We start from the raw sequence: 16,568 nt of genomic DNA, 5'->3' as shown, positions 1-16,568 counted from the left end.
TCACTCTATTCTTTATATTTGAAAAACTCTTTTCTTTCATAACCTTTTGAAATAACTTCCTCTCTATACTTTAATTTCTTTATTTTCCTCTTTATGAAACCTTATTTTTTTCTTTTATTTAATAAACCTTTTGCTTTTCTTTTTTTCAAAATGACCCTTTTTTTTCCTTCTTTAAAGCACTTTTAAAAACCCTCTTTGCTTCTCTTACTGCCATGTGCTCAGTGACACAGGTTCTCTTGCTTTTCTCAACTCTATTCTTTATTTTTAAAATTCCTTTAAAATTTCTATTTACTTTATGTTTTTCCCTCCCAAACTCAGCCTATCATGTCAAAACACAGGCACACAAGCACCCTTAACATTCCCCAATACAAAAATAAAAACATTTTTTTTCAAAATGGCCAACGGTGCCAAGAGTACACATGACCGGAATTAGAACCAGAGGGTGGATTAGAAACCATAAAAGTGGCAGGGAAACCTGATAAAATTACATGGTGATGAGTCCCACTTAGCAGTTTACTACTTCTCTTTCCCAGTACAAAATTGTGGGACTTGATGTTATGGGCATTTACTAGCTTTAAAGTTGATAACTTCTGTACTTTCACTATCCCTGAAAACCTGAGGTGTTTATGACAGCCTATTTTCATTATACTCCTTCATTTGACAAATAACTTAGCTTAAAGGGTTCACTGCACCTTTATAATGAACTATTACTTTGTATAAAACCACCTAGTGATTTTACATACTTGAAGGGTAGATAATCTGAGCAGTGAACCCTCAAAACAAAATACCAGTATAACACAAATACTACAAGGGCAAAATTCAAAACAGATAGTTAACAAGACTCCATCCCATTATATTGAGCAGTTTGAGACACAGACTAGAAATACGCTACAAATATGTCCTGGAAATGTGTTTGGTACATAAGGTTGAATTCACCCCATCCTAGACAAAGCATTGTGGACCAGGGTGGTTGAATGTGTCTCCAATGTAAATGAAGCCAGGAGAAACAAAGAAAGTACATTTACATAAAAGGTAAACAACACCATTAAACTAGCAAGTGGGGGCAATAGCCACTTAGCTATCACAACAGAGATAGAATTATTAAAATGGCATCAGCTCTCTGATGCACACTGAATACCAGAGGAGTTTCCTGACTTTTAAAACAAAGACAAAACTTTGAGGTTATAAGCAGAGAGAAAAAGCCATTTTGACACCCTTCACCTGAAGAGACAAAGAAACCAGCATTTTGAGGTCCATGTGTGGTCTCCTGGCTAAAGGACAGGCCAGCCACCCTGGAAGAAAGACTATGATGAGTAAGGTTGCCAATCCTCAAGGATTGTCCTGGACTCTCCAGGAATTGAATATTAATCTTTAATTAAAGATTGCCCTTTGATGAAATCTCCAGGAATACTTCCAACCAACCTTGGCAACCATAGTGGTGAGAAAAAATTCTTTGAACTTAAGACTCTAATCTGTTAAGTTCAGTTTAGTCTCAGGAACACATCTGGACTTCTGGTTTTTTTTTTTTTTTTTTTAAACCATTTCTATCCTTATTCCTTATACTTGGTGTCATGCTGTCTTGAGTGGCTCAAGGACATGAGTACCAACCTCACAGCAGACTGATAGAAGCAGGACCCAAACCCCAAATGGGTTGTGACTTGTATACTTTGATTCCAACAACCACATATCAGGTATAACCTCCTCAGATACTACAACAGCCTAACATGAAGTCACAGACAGTCCCCTTGGACACTCTGGTCTATCCTGCAACTCAGGCAACCTTGCCTTTGTGATAGATGGTCCCTTACACCAAAAATCACAATAATATTTAGGTTACTGGCAGGCACAAAGGATGGGTCACTTACCACAGGTCAATTGCATTTTAGAGTTCATCCCAAAGAAAAGGCTTATAGCCAATACTGTAGTAAACGATCTAAAGATTTATTAACTAAGAAAAAATAAATTAGAGTTATTAACAAGGTTAAAGCAGGTAACATCCACACACATGTGAATTAGTCTTAGGTTTCAAAAGGTGATAGAGCTGCTGTAATATGCCAGCTCTATATGTCCTCTAGAGCTAACCCAGGCAAAAGAGATGGGAATTCTTGCTTATGTTTAGAAATTTTGTGCCCTCCCAACTCTTAAGCAGCATAGATCTCCTCATCAGGGATTTGTATGCTCTTCTCCCAAGAGTCTAACCTGATGAGACATGTGCTCTTGCACATCTCTCCTTCATTGATGTGAGGGGAGCAATCAACAAACTCCTTTGTCTGCTGACGTTTCACAATGGCTTGTCTGATGTCTATGGGCCTTCTTTTGCTGGACAGTAGATAACCCCTGCTGGGGCAAACTAGTATTTCACACTTGGTAATGCTTCCTCCTGACTGGGTTTACCGTTCAAGAGCAAACACTTTTACAAATACAGGGCAGGGGTCAGCACCACCATGTTGTGTGACGGACATTTGACAAAATTACCGGACTTAGTGACGGACATTGGCAGGGAGTTATGTCATTCAGTTATTCAACCCGTAAAATAGAACACAATTTTCCACACCGAAAAAAAACCCAGTAACCTAGCTAGCTAATAATAATAACAATAATAACAAATTTGACTTACTTTAGTGTTTTTAATGTACCTCGCTGTCACAGCTACATCGAAGTCCTTTGTGCTCATTGTTGAAGTTGCAATACTTAGACAGGCATCAACCCGACCGTTCTCAAGGCAATTCTTATATTAGGATATTCTTATATCCTTGCAAACATATGTGAACAAAAAACAAAGACATCATGTGCCTGCCCAACCAGATGGGTTTGTCAGTATAATGAGAAAAGATAAGAAATAGAGCTAAAGTGTTGCTGGTTTTGGTGGGAGACTAGTATACGACTGCCTCATCTCCTACTTCAAGACAAGGTCAAGCAACCAGTTGGAAGGGGTGAGGGGGATGGGGAAGGTTTAAGAAACACTAAAAGCCAAAGATAAGCCTGGCCTTAGCCAGTACACAACCTCACTCCCTACCCCTCTCATGGGGTACAAAAGAGGTGGTACCAAAGCCCCCAGACTCACAACCCTCCAAACCAGAACATGTCCATAAATTGTAAGGGGTGGGGCCAAGGGCCTGCACCACTAGTCTGATAAAGCCTGCTAAGAAAGACAGGGCCGGGGTTAGGACAGGAAAAGCTCTAATGGGCTACATAGCTATGAATTATGTTTGCTTGGAAACCCCAATAAACTTCACATTGCTTGCACTTTCGACTCTGGCCTTCTGCTTTCTGTCTGCCTGACAGGAATGAAGAGAGTGTGAGGGGAAGCCTTAACAAAAAGTATGTGACCAAAAATGACCCTAGGCCACAAGATTATGGGGGAAAAAATGTACCAATGAGAGATCTTGCAAAATATTAAGAGTCTTTTTTTTTTTTTTTTTGCTTACAAGTCACATTTTTCTAACACATGCCCTAACCTCAAGTTGCACTATGTGCATAAATGCTAATGAGGTATAATCTGAATCATATTATAAAAAGAGGGTGCCCAGATCAGGAAAATTGAGCTCCCTATGGAGAACTCCAGCTGGACTATCCCTCTACTGAGGATCAATCTGTGAAAGACCCATCAGACCCTAACATTGTCTAGGAGATGTGAGTACAACTATATTTGTAACTTGTGCATAGGTCTGTGTAGAATTTCTAAGCGCTCAGGTAATCATAACTTTAATTGTAACTTTAATAAAACTTTTAAAACAGACTAGACCTTTTACTTGTAAATGTCTGTGTGGTCTCTAGCCTTGGTCTTTATGTGTTGCTAGAGACTCTAAATCTGAAGCAAGTAGTAGAGGTGACTTTCACTCTGTTAAGCTTGAAATTATAGCCACTGTAGAGCCAAAGCCACAGTGGTATAATACCACATTCCAAAATTCACTTTAAATAAAATAAAAGGCTACAAATTGGCTCATGGCTCCAGAGAACACCGAAAGTATGATGGAAAGAAAGGCCACTTTAGACCGTATGGGTGTAATTAATTGAAGATAAATTATTTCATGTAGGTAAAAAGGACTGTGTTCTGCTTACAGTGAGATTGGGCAGCAAATCCAAGATATCCCAAAGATAGAGAGTGAGAAAGATATATGTACAGAGATGCAGTTTCCTCCTGTATATGTTATTAATGTAATACCAGATAACCCCATTTCCCATATCCCAGAAGCCATGGTGGAACCTGGGAAAGAACAGCCAATATTAGGACATAGCTTTCCATTGGGTAAGTGGGGCTGAGGGTCTAAAAGCAGACAGGAATAACAGAATAAACACTCAGGCAAGTTAGAAAAAGAGGAAGTATCAGATACAGACACTGAGACAGGCACTTCGGGGGGAGTGAAAGGGGGAGTTGAAGAAGCTGTCTGCAGTGAAGAAAGGGAAGGTCTGTTACAAAAAAGTTTACCGAGGAAGAAAAAGTCAGGAGGTGCTTCAGTCTCATTCACAATTGTGCCACTTATTACAAGAAACCCAGGGAACTATAGAACTTGCTGTAAGTACATGAAAGGAAGCAATCTTAGATATAAATGCCTCCCATGAAAGATGAAAGTCTGTGCTATTTGTGACCCTAACAAATGAGTCTAATACCTTTAAGTCAATTGAGCCAGAAGCAATAAGGAAGAGAACAAGTGGCATACTTCATTCTGATTCCCATCTGCCCACTTTACACCAAAAGGCTTGGCCAAAAACAGAATCCCCACAGGACAACCTGCCAATGCCAGACCTTCACAAGGTGCAGGCACCTACCCCAACCAAAACAAAGTATAAAAGGTTAGAACAAAACTTCCCACCTATATTTTACACTGTAGAAGCTGCCTAAACTTGGGGGATACCAGTTCCTTTGAAAAAAAGAGGAAAAGGAAATCCCCAATATAACTATAAAGGAGGAACAAGAATCAACTTCTAAATTGGAATCTTCAGGATTGAATAGCCATGCCTTTTCCCAATAGCAGTAGTAACAAATGCAAAAACACTACATGCCATTGAAAAGATGATAGGGCCAATGAAAAAAGGAGATAGAGTTGCAATACATGCAGCACTTTGTGGAATACATTGCCACCAGAATTTCAAGAAGGGGAAAAATCATTTATAGGCACTGTACATCTGTTAGAACAGAATATGAACCCAGGACAGGCAGGGGTCACCCTGGTAGCTAATCTGAGACAACAGGAGGGAGAATCCCCATGTGTGTTTCATAATAGATTATATGCAGCTTGGAAATCTAATGAAATGTCTGGAAAGGAAACGGACCCTCAATATATTGATTTGTTAATTAACAATGCTTCACCAGCAGTTTGAGGAAAGGTTATGATCAATGATTTAGATAATGGCATAAAGAGTACACTTATAAAGTTTGCGGACAATATCAAGCTGGGAGGGGTTGCAAGTGCTTTGGAGGATAGAATATAAAATTTAAAATGATCTGGACAAACTGGAGAAGTGGTCTAAAGTAAATAGGATGAAATTCAATAAAGACAAATGCAAAGCACTCCACTTAAGAAGGAACAATCAGTTGCACACATACAAATTGGAAGTGACTGCCTAGGAAGGAGTACCGTGAAAGGGATCTGAGAGTCATGGAGGATCACAAGTTAAATATGAGTCAACAGTGTAATGCTGTTGCAAAAAAAGCAAACAACTTTCTGGGATGTATTAGCAGGAGTATTGTAAACAAGACACAAGAAGTAATTCTTCCATTCTACTCCATGCTGATTAGGCCTCAACTGGAGTATTGTGTCCAGTTCTGGGTGCCACATTTCAGGAAAGATGTGGACAAATTGGAGAAAGTCCAGAGAAGAGCAACAAAAATTATTAAAGATCTAGAAAATATGAGCTATGAGGGAAGATTGAAAAAAACTGTGTTTGTTTAATCTGGAAAGGAGAAGACTGAGGGGGGACATGATAACAGTTTTCAAGTACATAAAAGGTTGTTACAAGGAGGAGGGAGAAAAACTGTTCCTCTTAACCTCTGAGGATAGAACAAGAAGCAGTGGGCTTAAAATGAAGCAAGGGCGGTTTAGGTTGGACATTAGGAAAAACTTCTTAACTGTCAGAGTGGTTAAGCACTGGAATAAATTGCCTAGGGAGGTTGTGGAATCTCCATCATTGGGGATTTTTAAGATCAGGTTGGACAAACACCTGTCAGGGATGGTCTAGATAATACTTAGTCCTGCCTTGAGTGCAGAGGACTGGACTAGATGACCTCTGAGGTCCCTTCCAGTTTTATGATTCTATGATTATATGATGCATGTACACACCAAGAGTACCCTTCCAGATATTTTGGGTGAATTGTCTAAGCTTATAGTTATATTCAAACCCAACTGAAAAGTTCCAAGAGAATTCATCCTCCTATAGCAACTGTTCAAGGAGCCTCAGGTAGAACGAAAAATAAAGTAGAAGGCCTACAACATGTGGCAGAAGGCCAACAAGATCACTCAAGAGGGTTGGGTAATAATATTAGAAACTGATCATATCCAAGAGGTGCCATACCATGCCGCCCCCAAACTCAAAATCCATGATATAACAATCACAGGCACCTAAATGAAGGAGCGCTTGCCACTTCACGCTCATCACTATCTTCACCAACTACAGTATGAGACAATTCATACCTGACAATAATCATTATCATCCCCTCCCAAAAATCCCAGCCTATCAACCTCCTAATCCTAAACTGGACATAATTAGAACTTTACCAGATTGGAACAACACTAGAACCTCAGAAGTGTGAAATGCAGGAAATGCACCAGCAGATGAACTCCATGATTTTGAATTGCTAGCCCAACACACCTCAACCCATTGCAGTAGCTACTGCAACATTATTCTGGATTTCAACTCCACTTATGCAGTATGAAAGCCAGGAAGGGGAGGGAGTGAATGAGGGTCCATAATGACAGATAGTATGAAGCCAACAGGCCCTGTGCAGTTTTTCCTCCCAAAGGCAAACATTGCAAAGAAAAGGGCAAATGTGCATGAATAAGTGACTTAGCAAAAGCATCTCTATATTAAACATGGGCATGTGTGTGAAAGAATGGCAGTGACTATTATAATCACAGGAGGAAATTTTCCTCCACAGAAGTTTTTTTTCAGGTATTAGCTTGTCTCAAGGAGATGGAACACGAGCTCAACAGAAGGTGAATTTAATTTGAGACTTGCCCATGCCCACTTTATTAATTTCTTTATGATCTTTTCTAGGATTGGTGGGATACCATCGAAACTTCATTCCTAACTTTTCTTCCATTGCAGGTCCACTGTACAAACTTCTGAAAAAAGGGATTGCTTGGTCCTGGATAGACCAGCATGTGAATGGATTTGTAAAATTGAAGCAAGAAGTAATAAAAGCACCTGTGCTGACCACTCCAGATCCCAGCAAACCATATCACTTAGAGGTCTCTCTCAGTGCAACTGAACTTGCAATGGTAGCTTCTAAAGAGAAGCATGGAAATTTAGGCCAATAGTCTATGACTCTAGAAGAATGAGCGTAGTAGAACTTAAATATTCCACTTGTGAAAAATATGTATTGGTCACCAGCTGGGCTACCAAGCAGTTTGTGTTTTTAATTGGTTTAAACCCAATAGCTCTACATTCCACACACACCCTTCTCCAGTTCTTGTTTTATAATCGAATCAAGGATGGAGATCTGTCCAAGACTAAACTGACAAAATGGACTTTGTTGTTGCAGGGAAAAGATATAACAGTGATTCGAGTACAGACCTTATATCCATTGCCTGGTGCCCTGTTGTATTCTGGGAACTCTGATGTGTGCCCATATGTTGATCAAGGGAAAACCTTGACCCAGTTTTTCGCAGTAATATCTCCCAGAATAAAAATCATAGAAGCATATTGCTTTTTCATAAATGAGTTCATCTACTATGATCAGGAGAATCCAGTACCTTCTTGTTGTTATTGACCCATTCTCCAAATGGATGGAAGAATTTCCTCTTAAGGCAAATGTTGCTTTAGCCACAACAATAATATTTGGAACAAGACTTCTCTCATTGGAAACTCTCCACTAGGGTAGAGTTAGATAAAGGGACACATTTTACTGGGTGAATGTTTCAAGGTGTTTACAGTTGTTGGGAGTGCAACAAAAAATGCGTATTCCATATAGACTGCAATCATCAGAGATGGTAGAGTGAACAAATTGCACCATCGAACTAACGCTGTGGAAACTGGTAGATGCCAATGGATGCAATTGGGATATGCTGACTCCAATCATTTTAATTACACTCAGGGCAACTCCAGCTGCCTCCACAGATCATACACCCATTGAGATGACTGGGTGAAGCATGTGGATGTCAGAGCATCTTTTGTAGCATTCCAATGGCACACAGCTAGAGGGAATCAAACTGGAAACCTATCTGCAAGCATTTACAAAAACATCTTAATCTGATTCACTTGCAGGTGGCTGTTAAATTGGGAAAATCCAAACAGAAGGCAAAAAAGTCTATTTTGAGAAAGGCCAAAAAGAGAATACTTGAGAAATTGGAGATCAGGTGATGCTCCTATCATATGCTGTATCAGAACATAATTTATGTAAATTAATTAACTGGACCATGGACGTACTTATATACTATCACCTCTCACTCTTCCTACAGGGGTATATCAGCGATGAGCAGGGAGATGGTATTACTGATGTGTACAAGGCTGAATTCCTACTCTGTCACTCTGAGTGCAGAAGGTGGGAGCCCACAAGGATTCTAAAAATAATACTGGCCATTCCAGGCTTGTATTAAACTCCTAAGGTTACAGCTTTTCTCTGACCTTGGCTTGGTAAATGCTGCCACCACCCAAATTAAAAAAAAAAAAAAAAAACTTTGACCGAGGAAGGAGCACTTGGGAATTCCTCCCTGCAAGGTACGCTCAAGCCCTTTCACCCCCCTCCCCCGGGGGAAAAGCTGAGAAAGAAAACAAAGGAGATTAGCTGTTGCCACCAGCTAATCAAACAGCATATGCACAAACCTCTTAGGACACCAAAAATCCAATCCTGTTCTTAAAAAAAGGTAAATTTTATTAAAAACTAAAAGAAAGAAAATACATCTGGAACTTAGGCTTTTGTTAGATTTTAAAAGAGCAACTCCAAAAATCAAGCACACAAAATAGCTTTCTTGGGGGTTCAGCTTAAAGGTTACAAGCAAACAAAAGCATCTGGGGTTAGAACAGAGGAGTCCACAAGCCAATAAGAAATAAAAGAAATAACCCAAATCATTTCTTTTTAGCCATTCCCTAATTTTACTTACATATCTGAGGCTCCAGATAAGTAGGTTCAAGGTATGAATTGATAATCTATAATCATACCTGGCTTAAAGCTGCTTACAACATTACTGCTCCCTGTCCCTGCAGCCCAGAGAACAACAGACATAGGGAAAGTTTCTTTCCCCATTTTAAAAAATTCTAGCCTTCCCATTGGCTCTTTTGGTCAGGTGCCCACTTTTTTTTTCTTTACCTGGGGGACTTTTTAACCCTTTATAGGTAAAGCAAGTAAAGAACAGCTACTAAGAGGGATTTTACATCTAACTGGTTGTCTGGGTGTCCATCAAAGGGAGCTACCCCCCCACACTTTATTTATCACAGTCTATCTTAGGGGTATGATTTTGAACAATTAGACAGCTTTTTAATCTGAAACAAAAGCACAGAAGGAGACCCAGTGACTGGAAGCTGAATCCAGACTGATTCACACTAGAAATAAAGTGGAAATTTTTGGTGAGGGTAATTAACCATGGGGATAACTGAACTCAAGTCCATGTGCCTTCCCCATCACTGGGGTCTCTAAAGGGACACAGTTGTCTTTCTGAAAGATCTGCTTTAGTTCAAACAGGAGCTAAGGGTTAGAGGCAGGAATTGCTGGATCAGGTTGTGTGAGCTATACATTGCAGCAGATCATACAAGATGATCATAATAGGCCCCTAAGTCTTTAAGTTAACCAAAAGAGTAATCTAAAAACCCAAAAGCTTCATCTCTAAATAGTGACTTATATCAATTTGGAGTCATTCATGTGGATCACCCACTAGTGCCCCTGGTGCTCACTTTACAGTATAGCTGCTCCTTCCTCACCCCTCCTCCTTCTGCCATCACGCCAGCTCGGGTGCCAGGGGTAGCCGCCCACCCGCTCCCAGTCCAGCGGGGCCCATGGAGGAGATGGCAGCAGGGCCATTGCCAGGCATGGGAGAGGGACCACCCCAGGGGGAGATTTCCTTTCCCACTGCTGTTCCCCCTTGCTGCCCCATCCCATGGCACCATCGCCCTTGCCCCCTGGCCCTGCCCCTGCTGCCAGGCCCTCCGCCTCCACCTTGGACGGCTGGGTACTCGTACAGAGGAAGCGTGGCAAAAGGAATTCTCAGGCTCCAAACCTCCCCCTTGATGTGGAGGGGGTGGAGGCCCCCAACAAGACCATGAGGGGGGCCACCACTGCAGAGACATCCAGGTCTCGAGACAGTTCAGCAGGTGAAGCCATCTGGGAATGCCATGGCAGCAGAGAGGGGCGGGATCGCCCCCCTCTCAGAGTCTCTCCCTGAGGAGGCCTCAGATGGAGCCCCCCCCAGCCCTTTTGTTACCTGTGCCCCCCATCAGTGCCGAGGTGATTGTTGCCTCAGTTGCAGGAGGGGAGGACTCTGGGGTGGTGAGGGGAGACTTTACCTCCATCATTGAGGAGATCGAGGCCCTGGGTCTGACCCCGATAACCCAGGGGGAGGACGACCCTTTGCCAGCGGGCCTCGATCTGGGTGGTGGCTTGGTTATACCACCCCCCTCCTCCTCTTTCCCCTTTATCCCAGGCTACCACCCCCACTCTTGATATTGGCGAGCCCCTGGATTCATCCACCTGCCCAGCTGCAGATGGCACCCTGCTCATGGCCGCCGAGACCCTGGTGGCGACAGCCGGTGCCGAGCGACCAGGCCCTGAGCCCTTGGGTGCGCCCCTCTCTGAGGCGGGGCAGCCGCCTCCCTTCCTGATTGGGGGCCCTGCCGCTGATGCCATCATGCCTGATGCTGTGGTTGAGGCCTCCTCAAGGCTTCAAGCCATTCAGTGGAGCATGGGTCCACTGCTCTATCTCGGCATTTACCTTTCTGTCATGCATCCTTCTCCACTGGAGAACTGGCAGGATTTGGAGGCCAGGGTGGGTGAGCGGCTGCGGAGATGGACAGGATTGCTCTGTTGCATCTCCCTGCGGGGGAGGGTCCTGGTACTGAACCAACTAGTCCTGTCCATACTCTGGCACCAGCTCAACATCCTGAGTCCAGTCCCGGGGATCCTGGCCTGGCTCCTGAAAGTCGCTCTGGAGTTCTTCTGGCCAGGACTGCACTGGGTCTCTGCAGGGGTCCTGAGTCTTCCTCTGGAGGAGGGAGGACAGAACCTGGTCTGCCTCTGCAGCCAGGTCCATGTCTTCCACCTCTAGGCCCTGCAGAGACTCCTTTATGGTGCAGATAGTCCGACGTAGAGCACGTTGGCGCACGCCTTCCTCCACCACCTCCGAGGGCTCCAATATGACTGTCAGCTCTTTTTTCTCCACCTGAGGGGTCTTCCGCAAGACCTCTCCGAGCTGCCAGTCTTCTACCAGGACCTCCTCCAGACCTGGAAGCTGTTCTCGGCGACCAGGTCTCTTATGGCCACCGAGGGGGCGGACCTCCTCGTGGAGCCCCTGCTACACAACCCCAACATACGTGTGCAGGTGGCAGAGTCCTCTCCCCCTCCCCCCCAGTGCACAGGAGGCTGGTCCTGGCAGAAACCACCAGAATCGGAGACCTTCTGAACTATGATGGGGGGACTGGGTGGATCCCTGAGCACTCGGTCGGTGCATGGGGCTCTCCACCCTCCTGACCCCCCTATGTGTGCTCCAGTAGGTGGGGGCAGCCTTGTCACCCACCTCTCGTGTTTTCCTTGAGCAGGTACTGCAAGAGGATGCTCCCCACCCACCCCTCACCCCGGGCCCTCCGGACCTTTTCATCGGGCCCCTGTCCCGTGAGCCCTCCCAGGCCCATCCCTTCCACAATCCGAGCCGGCTGCATGCCCTGCAGCCAGTCCACTTCCAAACCATGCCAAGGAAACAACTATACATGCTCGTGCTCCACACGTTTCACTTCCTCACACTCGTGTCCCGCCCTGATACCAAATGGCAGGACTATCTACCACCTGTGGAGGGTGAGGAACCCCGGTGGGCCAGCCTCTATTCTACCCTGGTCCCACGGTCCACTGGGGACATTGGTTGGTGGCTCCTCCATGGAGCCGTGAGCACTAGAGTGTGCCTGGAACAGTTCACCCCATTCCCGACTCCTGCCCCTTTTGCAGCATGAGGGAGAACCTGGTGCACAGTTATCTTAAATGCATCAGGTTGCAGCCCCTATTCCGGCTCCTCCACTTTTCCACACACCTATTTCTTTTCACACACCGTCCACGGCCCCACCAAGTCTCGAGACCTCCTCGTCAACCTCCTCCCGGCCCTGGCCAAAGTGGCCATCTACAACACCAGGAGGAGGATGCTTGATGACGGGGTGCTCTGCAACTGTGGGGCCTATTTCTGCTCCTCCCAGGTCTCACGCATCCAGGCAGAGTTCCTCTGGGTGGCGTCCGCTGGCTCCCTAGACAGCTTTGAGGAGCATGGGCGCTGTCCGGGGTTCTCTGCTCGGTGTCTCCCCCTGGATCCCTAGTTTTGAACCTGTGAGCTTTACTCCTGATCCTGTTATTCATTAGTTGTCCACCATCTTCAGTTGGTTCCCAGGTCCAGTGGTCCCTCCAGCAAGGCTAGGGGAGGGGCCTTTAGACATTGGTCGGCTTGTGCGCACCCACCTCCCAGGATTTCCAATAAGGCCTCACTACATGGTCCTAGTACCCATTATACAGCAGAGCTTCCCCTTCCCACCTCAACCGTCAGCTGCCCCCAGTGGCCTTTATACAGTATATCTGCCCCTTTCCTACCCCATACCCTCTGCTGCCTGCACTGGGCATAACACAGTATAGCCAACCTCTTCTGGGATGTTTTGCATATTAACACACTAATAGCAAGGGAAATCTATTTTCTCTGCATCTGTAAGTAACTTGAGTCTCAGTATAAATTCTGGCAGGCCAATACTATGTTTCTGGTCTGTGTGCTCTGTGAATCAATTCTACCAGGAGTGATCTCTGCCAGCCTGGGAGGAGGGAAGTCCATATTTTGTCATTCATATCGTTGGGGGTCTGTGATGTGTGTGTGTCTGAGGCAGAGCTCAGAGCAGCTGGACAGGGAGGCTTTTCTTTGCTGGAGAGTAGGGTTTGTGAGGGGAGATATTTGTATTAGATTTTGATATTGCCCTTTGACTGAAAGGAGGGAAAGTTCTTGATTTAACTGCACAAAAGAACTTCACAGCAGTTGCAAATTGAGTGTGTTCCTGGAGGCCTTCTGCATGGGGTTCATGGAGCGTTGTCGGCCAAGTTGTGTCCTCTCCAGTAATCCCACCTCTCTCTCTCTCTCTCTCTCTCTCTCTCTCTCTCTCTCTCTCTCACACACACACACACACACACACACACACACACACACACACACAGTTTTAAAAGCAGAAAACCACCAGTGCAGATCCAGAGTTCACATTCTTCAGGGTCTAGACACCCACACTCACATACCTGCCCACAGACAGGTAGAACATATGTTCAGAAATGTAAGCACAGCAAACTGCGGGTGTGGGGAAGGAGCTTCACAGAATGCAATTTAGGGCTGGAGTTATCAAAGGAGCGGAGGGAATTCCAATGAGGTTTGTCCCCTTAACTTCCTAGAGTGCTTCCCAGAGCCTGCAAGGGCCCTAAATTGATTTCCATACAAATTGACTGCTGTCTGTCTACCAGTTACAATGCCCTCTGCCAAATTTTCACAGGGAAGTAACTTTAAAATTAAAAGTCAGGTTGACACCCTGGCACTTGGGCTGAATGGAGCCAGAATAAACAGGGCCCCGAATGGGGAGTGGGGTCTGTGGCTATTTTCTCAGCTCTTTCTCTCACCTAAAGGTTTCTAACAGGGATTTGCTGTTTTCTGTGCTCACAGTGACACACCAAGATCAGAAATGTCTATCTGGCTATCTCCACACACCCCTCTCCCTCCCTCTCCCCCATATATACACTTTATAAGAAGGGCAGGCTTGGGAACATGAACCATCGTCAATTTCTGTTGTAGCAGGAGAGAAATGTTATTACTAGGGTCTGTGGGGGGGGGGGTGTTTGTTTTTTGTTTTAAATCTGAACCTCATCACCACCACCCATTTTTTCTATAATATTTGTATTTGGAAAGTGGTATTTCTAAACCAACCCCCCTCCATGTTAGCTTATTTTCTTTTACATTTCCAGGTGGAGACAGGATTTCAACTCCTAACTCCCTTAGACTCTTTGGAAATTCCACTCGACATCCCTATGGGATGATACTAAATGTTCCTTTTCTCTGAAACAGCCACAGAAAGAAGAAAACAACAGTTAGAGGTTGTCTTGGTCCTCCCATCAAGACGTTCCCTGAAGAGTACGTTTGCCACTGAAGAAAGAATTCCACATCACCAGGAGCTCTACAGGGAAATCTGGGAGAAGCTATGAAAAGATTTCAATGGAAAAAGGTAAATTATTTGTCCTACAGAAACTTGTTTTGTTCGACCAAGAGTAGATTTCTTTCAATTTGACAAAACTTTCGCAATTTTTGAACCAACTTTATTTCCCAATTTCTCAGAACTTCAGTGAAGCGAAAAATCAGTCATTTGCCCACCTCCACCTGTAACCTTGGCTGAGGTTTCCAGATACAGTCATAATACAAATGTAAAGAGTAAATCCTGGGGAAACTCCAAGGACTGGGTGTTATTTGTGCACAGGCCCCATGTCTCCACTCTATGGCAGCCTTTGGAGAGATGAAGATATTTTATTGTATTTTATTTTTGGCAGGATGATAGAACTATCCGACTTTTCCATGAGCTCTCGAAGGGTGAGAAAGAAGCCACTGAGAACAGAAAGGCAAAAGTTCTGGAGTGCCTCAAGAGCCTTGGCATTGCCCGTGATGAGGTAGGAGCCCATTGTGCCTCATAGCGCTAAGGAGAACAATATAGGATGTTAGTCATGTGGATGGTGATTGAGGTCCCTGGTACAGTGGGAGGAAATGCCTCCAAAATCCTGCTCTATGGAGATGTTCCCCTTGAAATACAACATTCCCAAAGCACCAGGGAGACAACCCATGACCACATACATACAAACCTTATGTCCTTTGGCAGGCTCAAACTTGGGGGCCTTCAGTGCTAAAAGCACAAGCCCCTACCCCTTTAGCAGCAGTAAGGGGCTTGCTGAGGCTAACCTCTGGAGAGCTGCATACTCACGTGAATTCAGTCAGTGCTTCCTAATTCAGTCAGTGCTTCCTAAAGCCTCTTTGCAGTGTGTGTGTATATACCACTGTGATTTTGAGGCCAGACAGAGCCTGCAGCAGAGAACAGATGGGAAGGGGAGATTAGAGCCGTCACTGTAGTGCATAGACAGCATTAGAGGGACAGAGTTGGTTGAGCTACTAATACTTGTCTGACGTATTACTAATATTAGTAATGAATAGTGACTATGTAACATACTTTCTACATGTATCACAGCCCCCTTGGCTGGTTGAACCTTACAGAGGGTACAAGCCAACTACTGCTGCCCACCCCCCGTGGTTACTCTGTTAGCTGGCATGGTGGAGAAATTTGAGGAACATCCCAGGATTGTTACCCATCATTGAAAAGTGGTGGTCCTTAGGGGGATGTGAACTCCTGTGGACCTGACATATTTGGGAACATCTCCCCTCTGACGGCTTTGCAAATCTCAACCTAAGAGTCTTCCACTGCTTCTTCTTCACAGTATTCTTCCTTCACCTGAAGGGAGAGTGACCTGGGTTTTTTTCGGTGCTCAGGGTTCAGTAACCATTTGTAACGATGCTGCCTCTGACAGGACACAACTGAGAGTTTCAATTCAGGACAAATTGCTTAGAGCAGGGCAATTACAGCTCAAGGCTGGGTTTCCTTTATTATTAAGGCACACCAAACCAGCCAAACAGAGAAGACTTCGGTCTCACCCCACTGGCTAACCATAAGTCATACAAGCAATTCCCTTAGACACTCCAGTTTCCTAGTATCACCACCAGTGCCACTCGTTATGGGGATGAATGGTTATGAAAATCAGTACCTCAGTAAAAGAAAAAAGGTTCTTTCGATCCCGAAGGACCAAGCCCCAGACCCAAGTCAATGTACAAATCAGATCTTACCCACAAATCACGCTGTTGCCAATCCTTTAGAATCTAAAATCTAAAGGTTTATTCATAAAAGGAAAAAGATATAGATGAGAGCTAGAATTGGTTAAATGGAATCAATTACATACAGTAATGGCAAAGTTCTTGGTTCAGGCTTGTAGCAGTGATGGAATAAACTGCAGGCTTAAATCAAGTCTCTGGAGTACATCCACAGCTTGGATGGGTCATTCAGTCCTTTGTTCAGAGCTTTAGTTTATAGCAAAGTTTCTCCAGAGGTCAGAAACAGGATTGAAGACAAAATGGAGATGCTGCTGCTGCCTTTTATAGTCCTTTTGCCATGTGGCT

At 44.4% G+C, this 16,568-nt stretch overlaps 1 protein-coding gene across 2 annotated transcripts in view; it reads left to right on the top strand.

The window, feature by feature from the left end:
- The first annotated feature begins 3,565 nt into the window (after positions 1–3,565).
- The window catches only part of LOC128845841 (cytosolic phospholipase A2 gamma-like), a 74,520-nt gene continuing 61,517 nt past the window's right edge, over positions 3,566–16,568 (top strand). For both annotated transcript variants that reach the window (XM_054044884.1, XM_054044883.1), the window contains exons 1-3: positions 3,566–3,633; positions 14,427–14,583; positions 14,903–15,019. In XM_054044884.1, coding sequence (XP_053900859.1) covers positions 14,560–14,583; positions 14,903–15,019 — 141 coding nt within the window. In that variant the 5' untranslated portion in view covers positions 3,566–3,633; positions 14,427–14,559. The remainder of the gene's footprint in view (positions 3,634–14,426; positions 14,584–14,902; positions 15,020–16,568) is intronic.

This window comes from Malaclemys terrapin, chromosome 12 (assembly GCF_027887155.1).
Source record: "Malaclemys terrapin pileata isolate rMalTer1 chromosome 12, rMalTer1.hap1, whole genome shotgun sequence".
Classification (NCBI taxonomy): domain Eukaryota; kingdom Metazoa; phylum Chordata; order Testudines; family Emydidae; genus Malaclemys; species Malaclemys terrapin.
The sequence above is the reverse complement of the archived record's forward strand: the minus strand, read 5'-3'. Positions and strand labels throughout refer to the sequence as shown.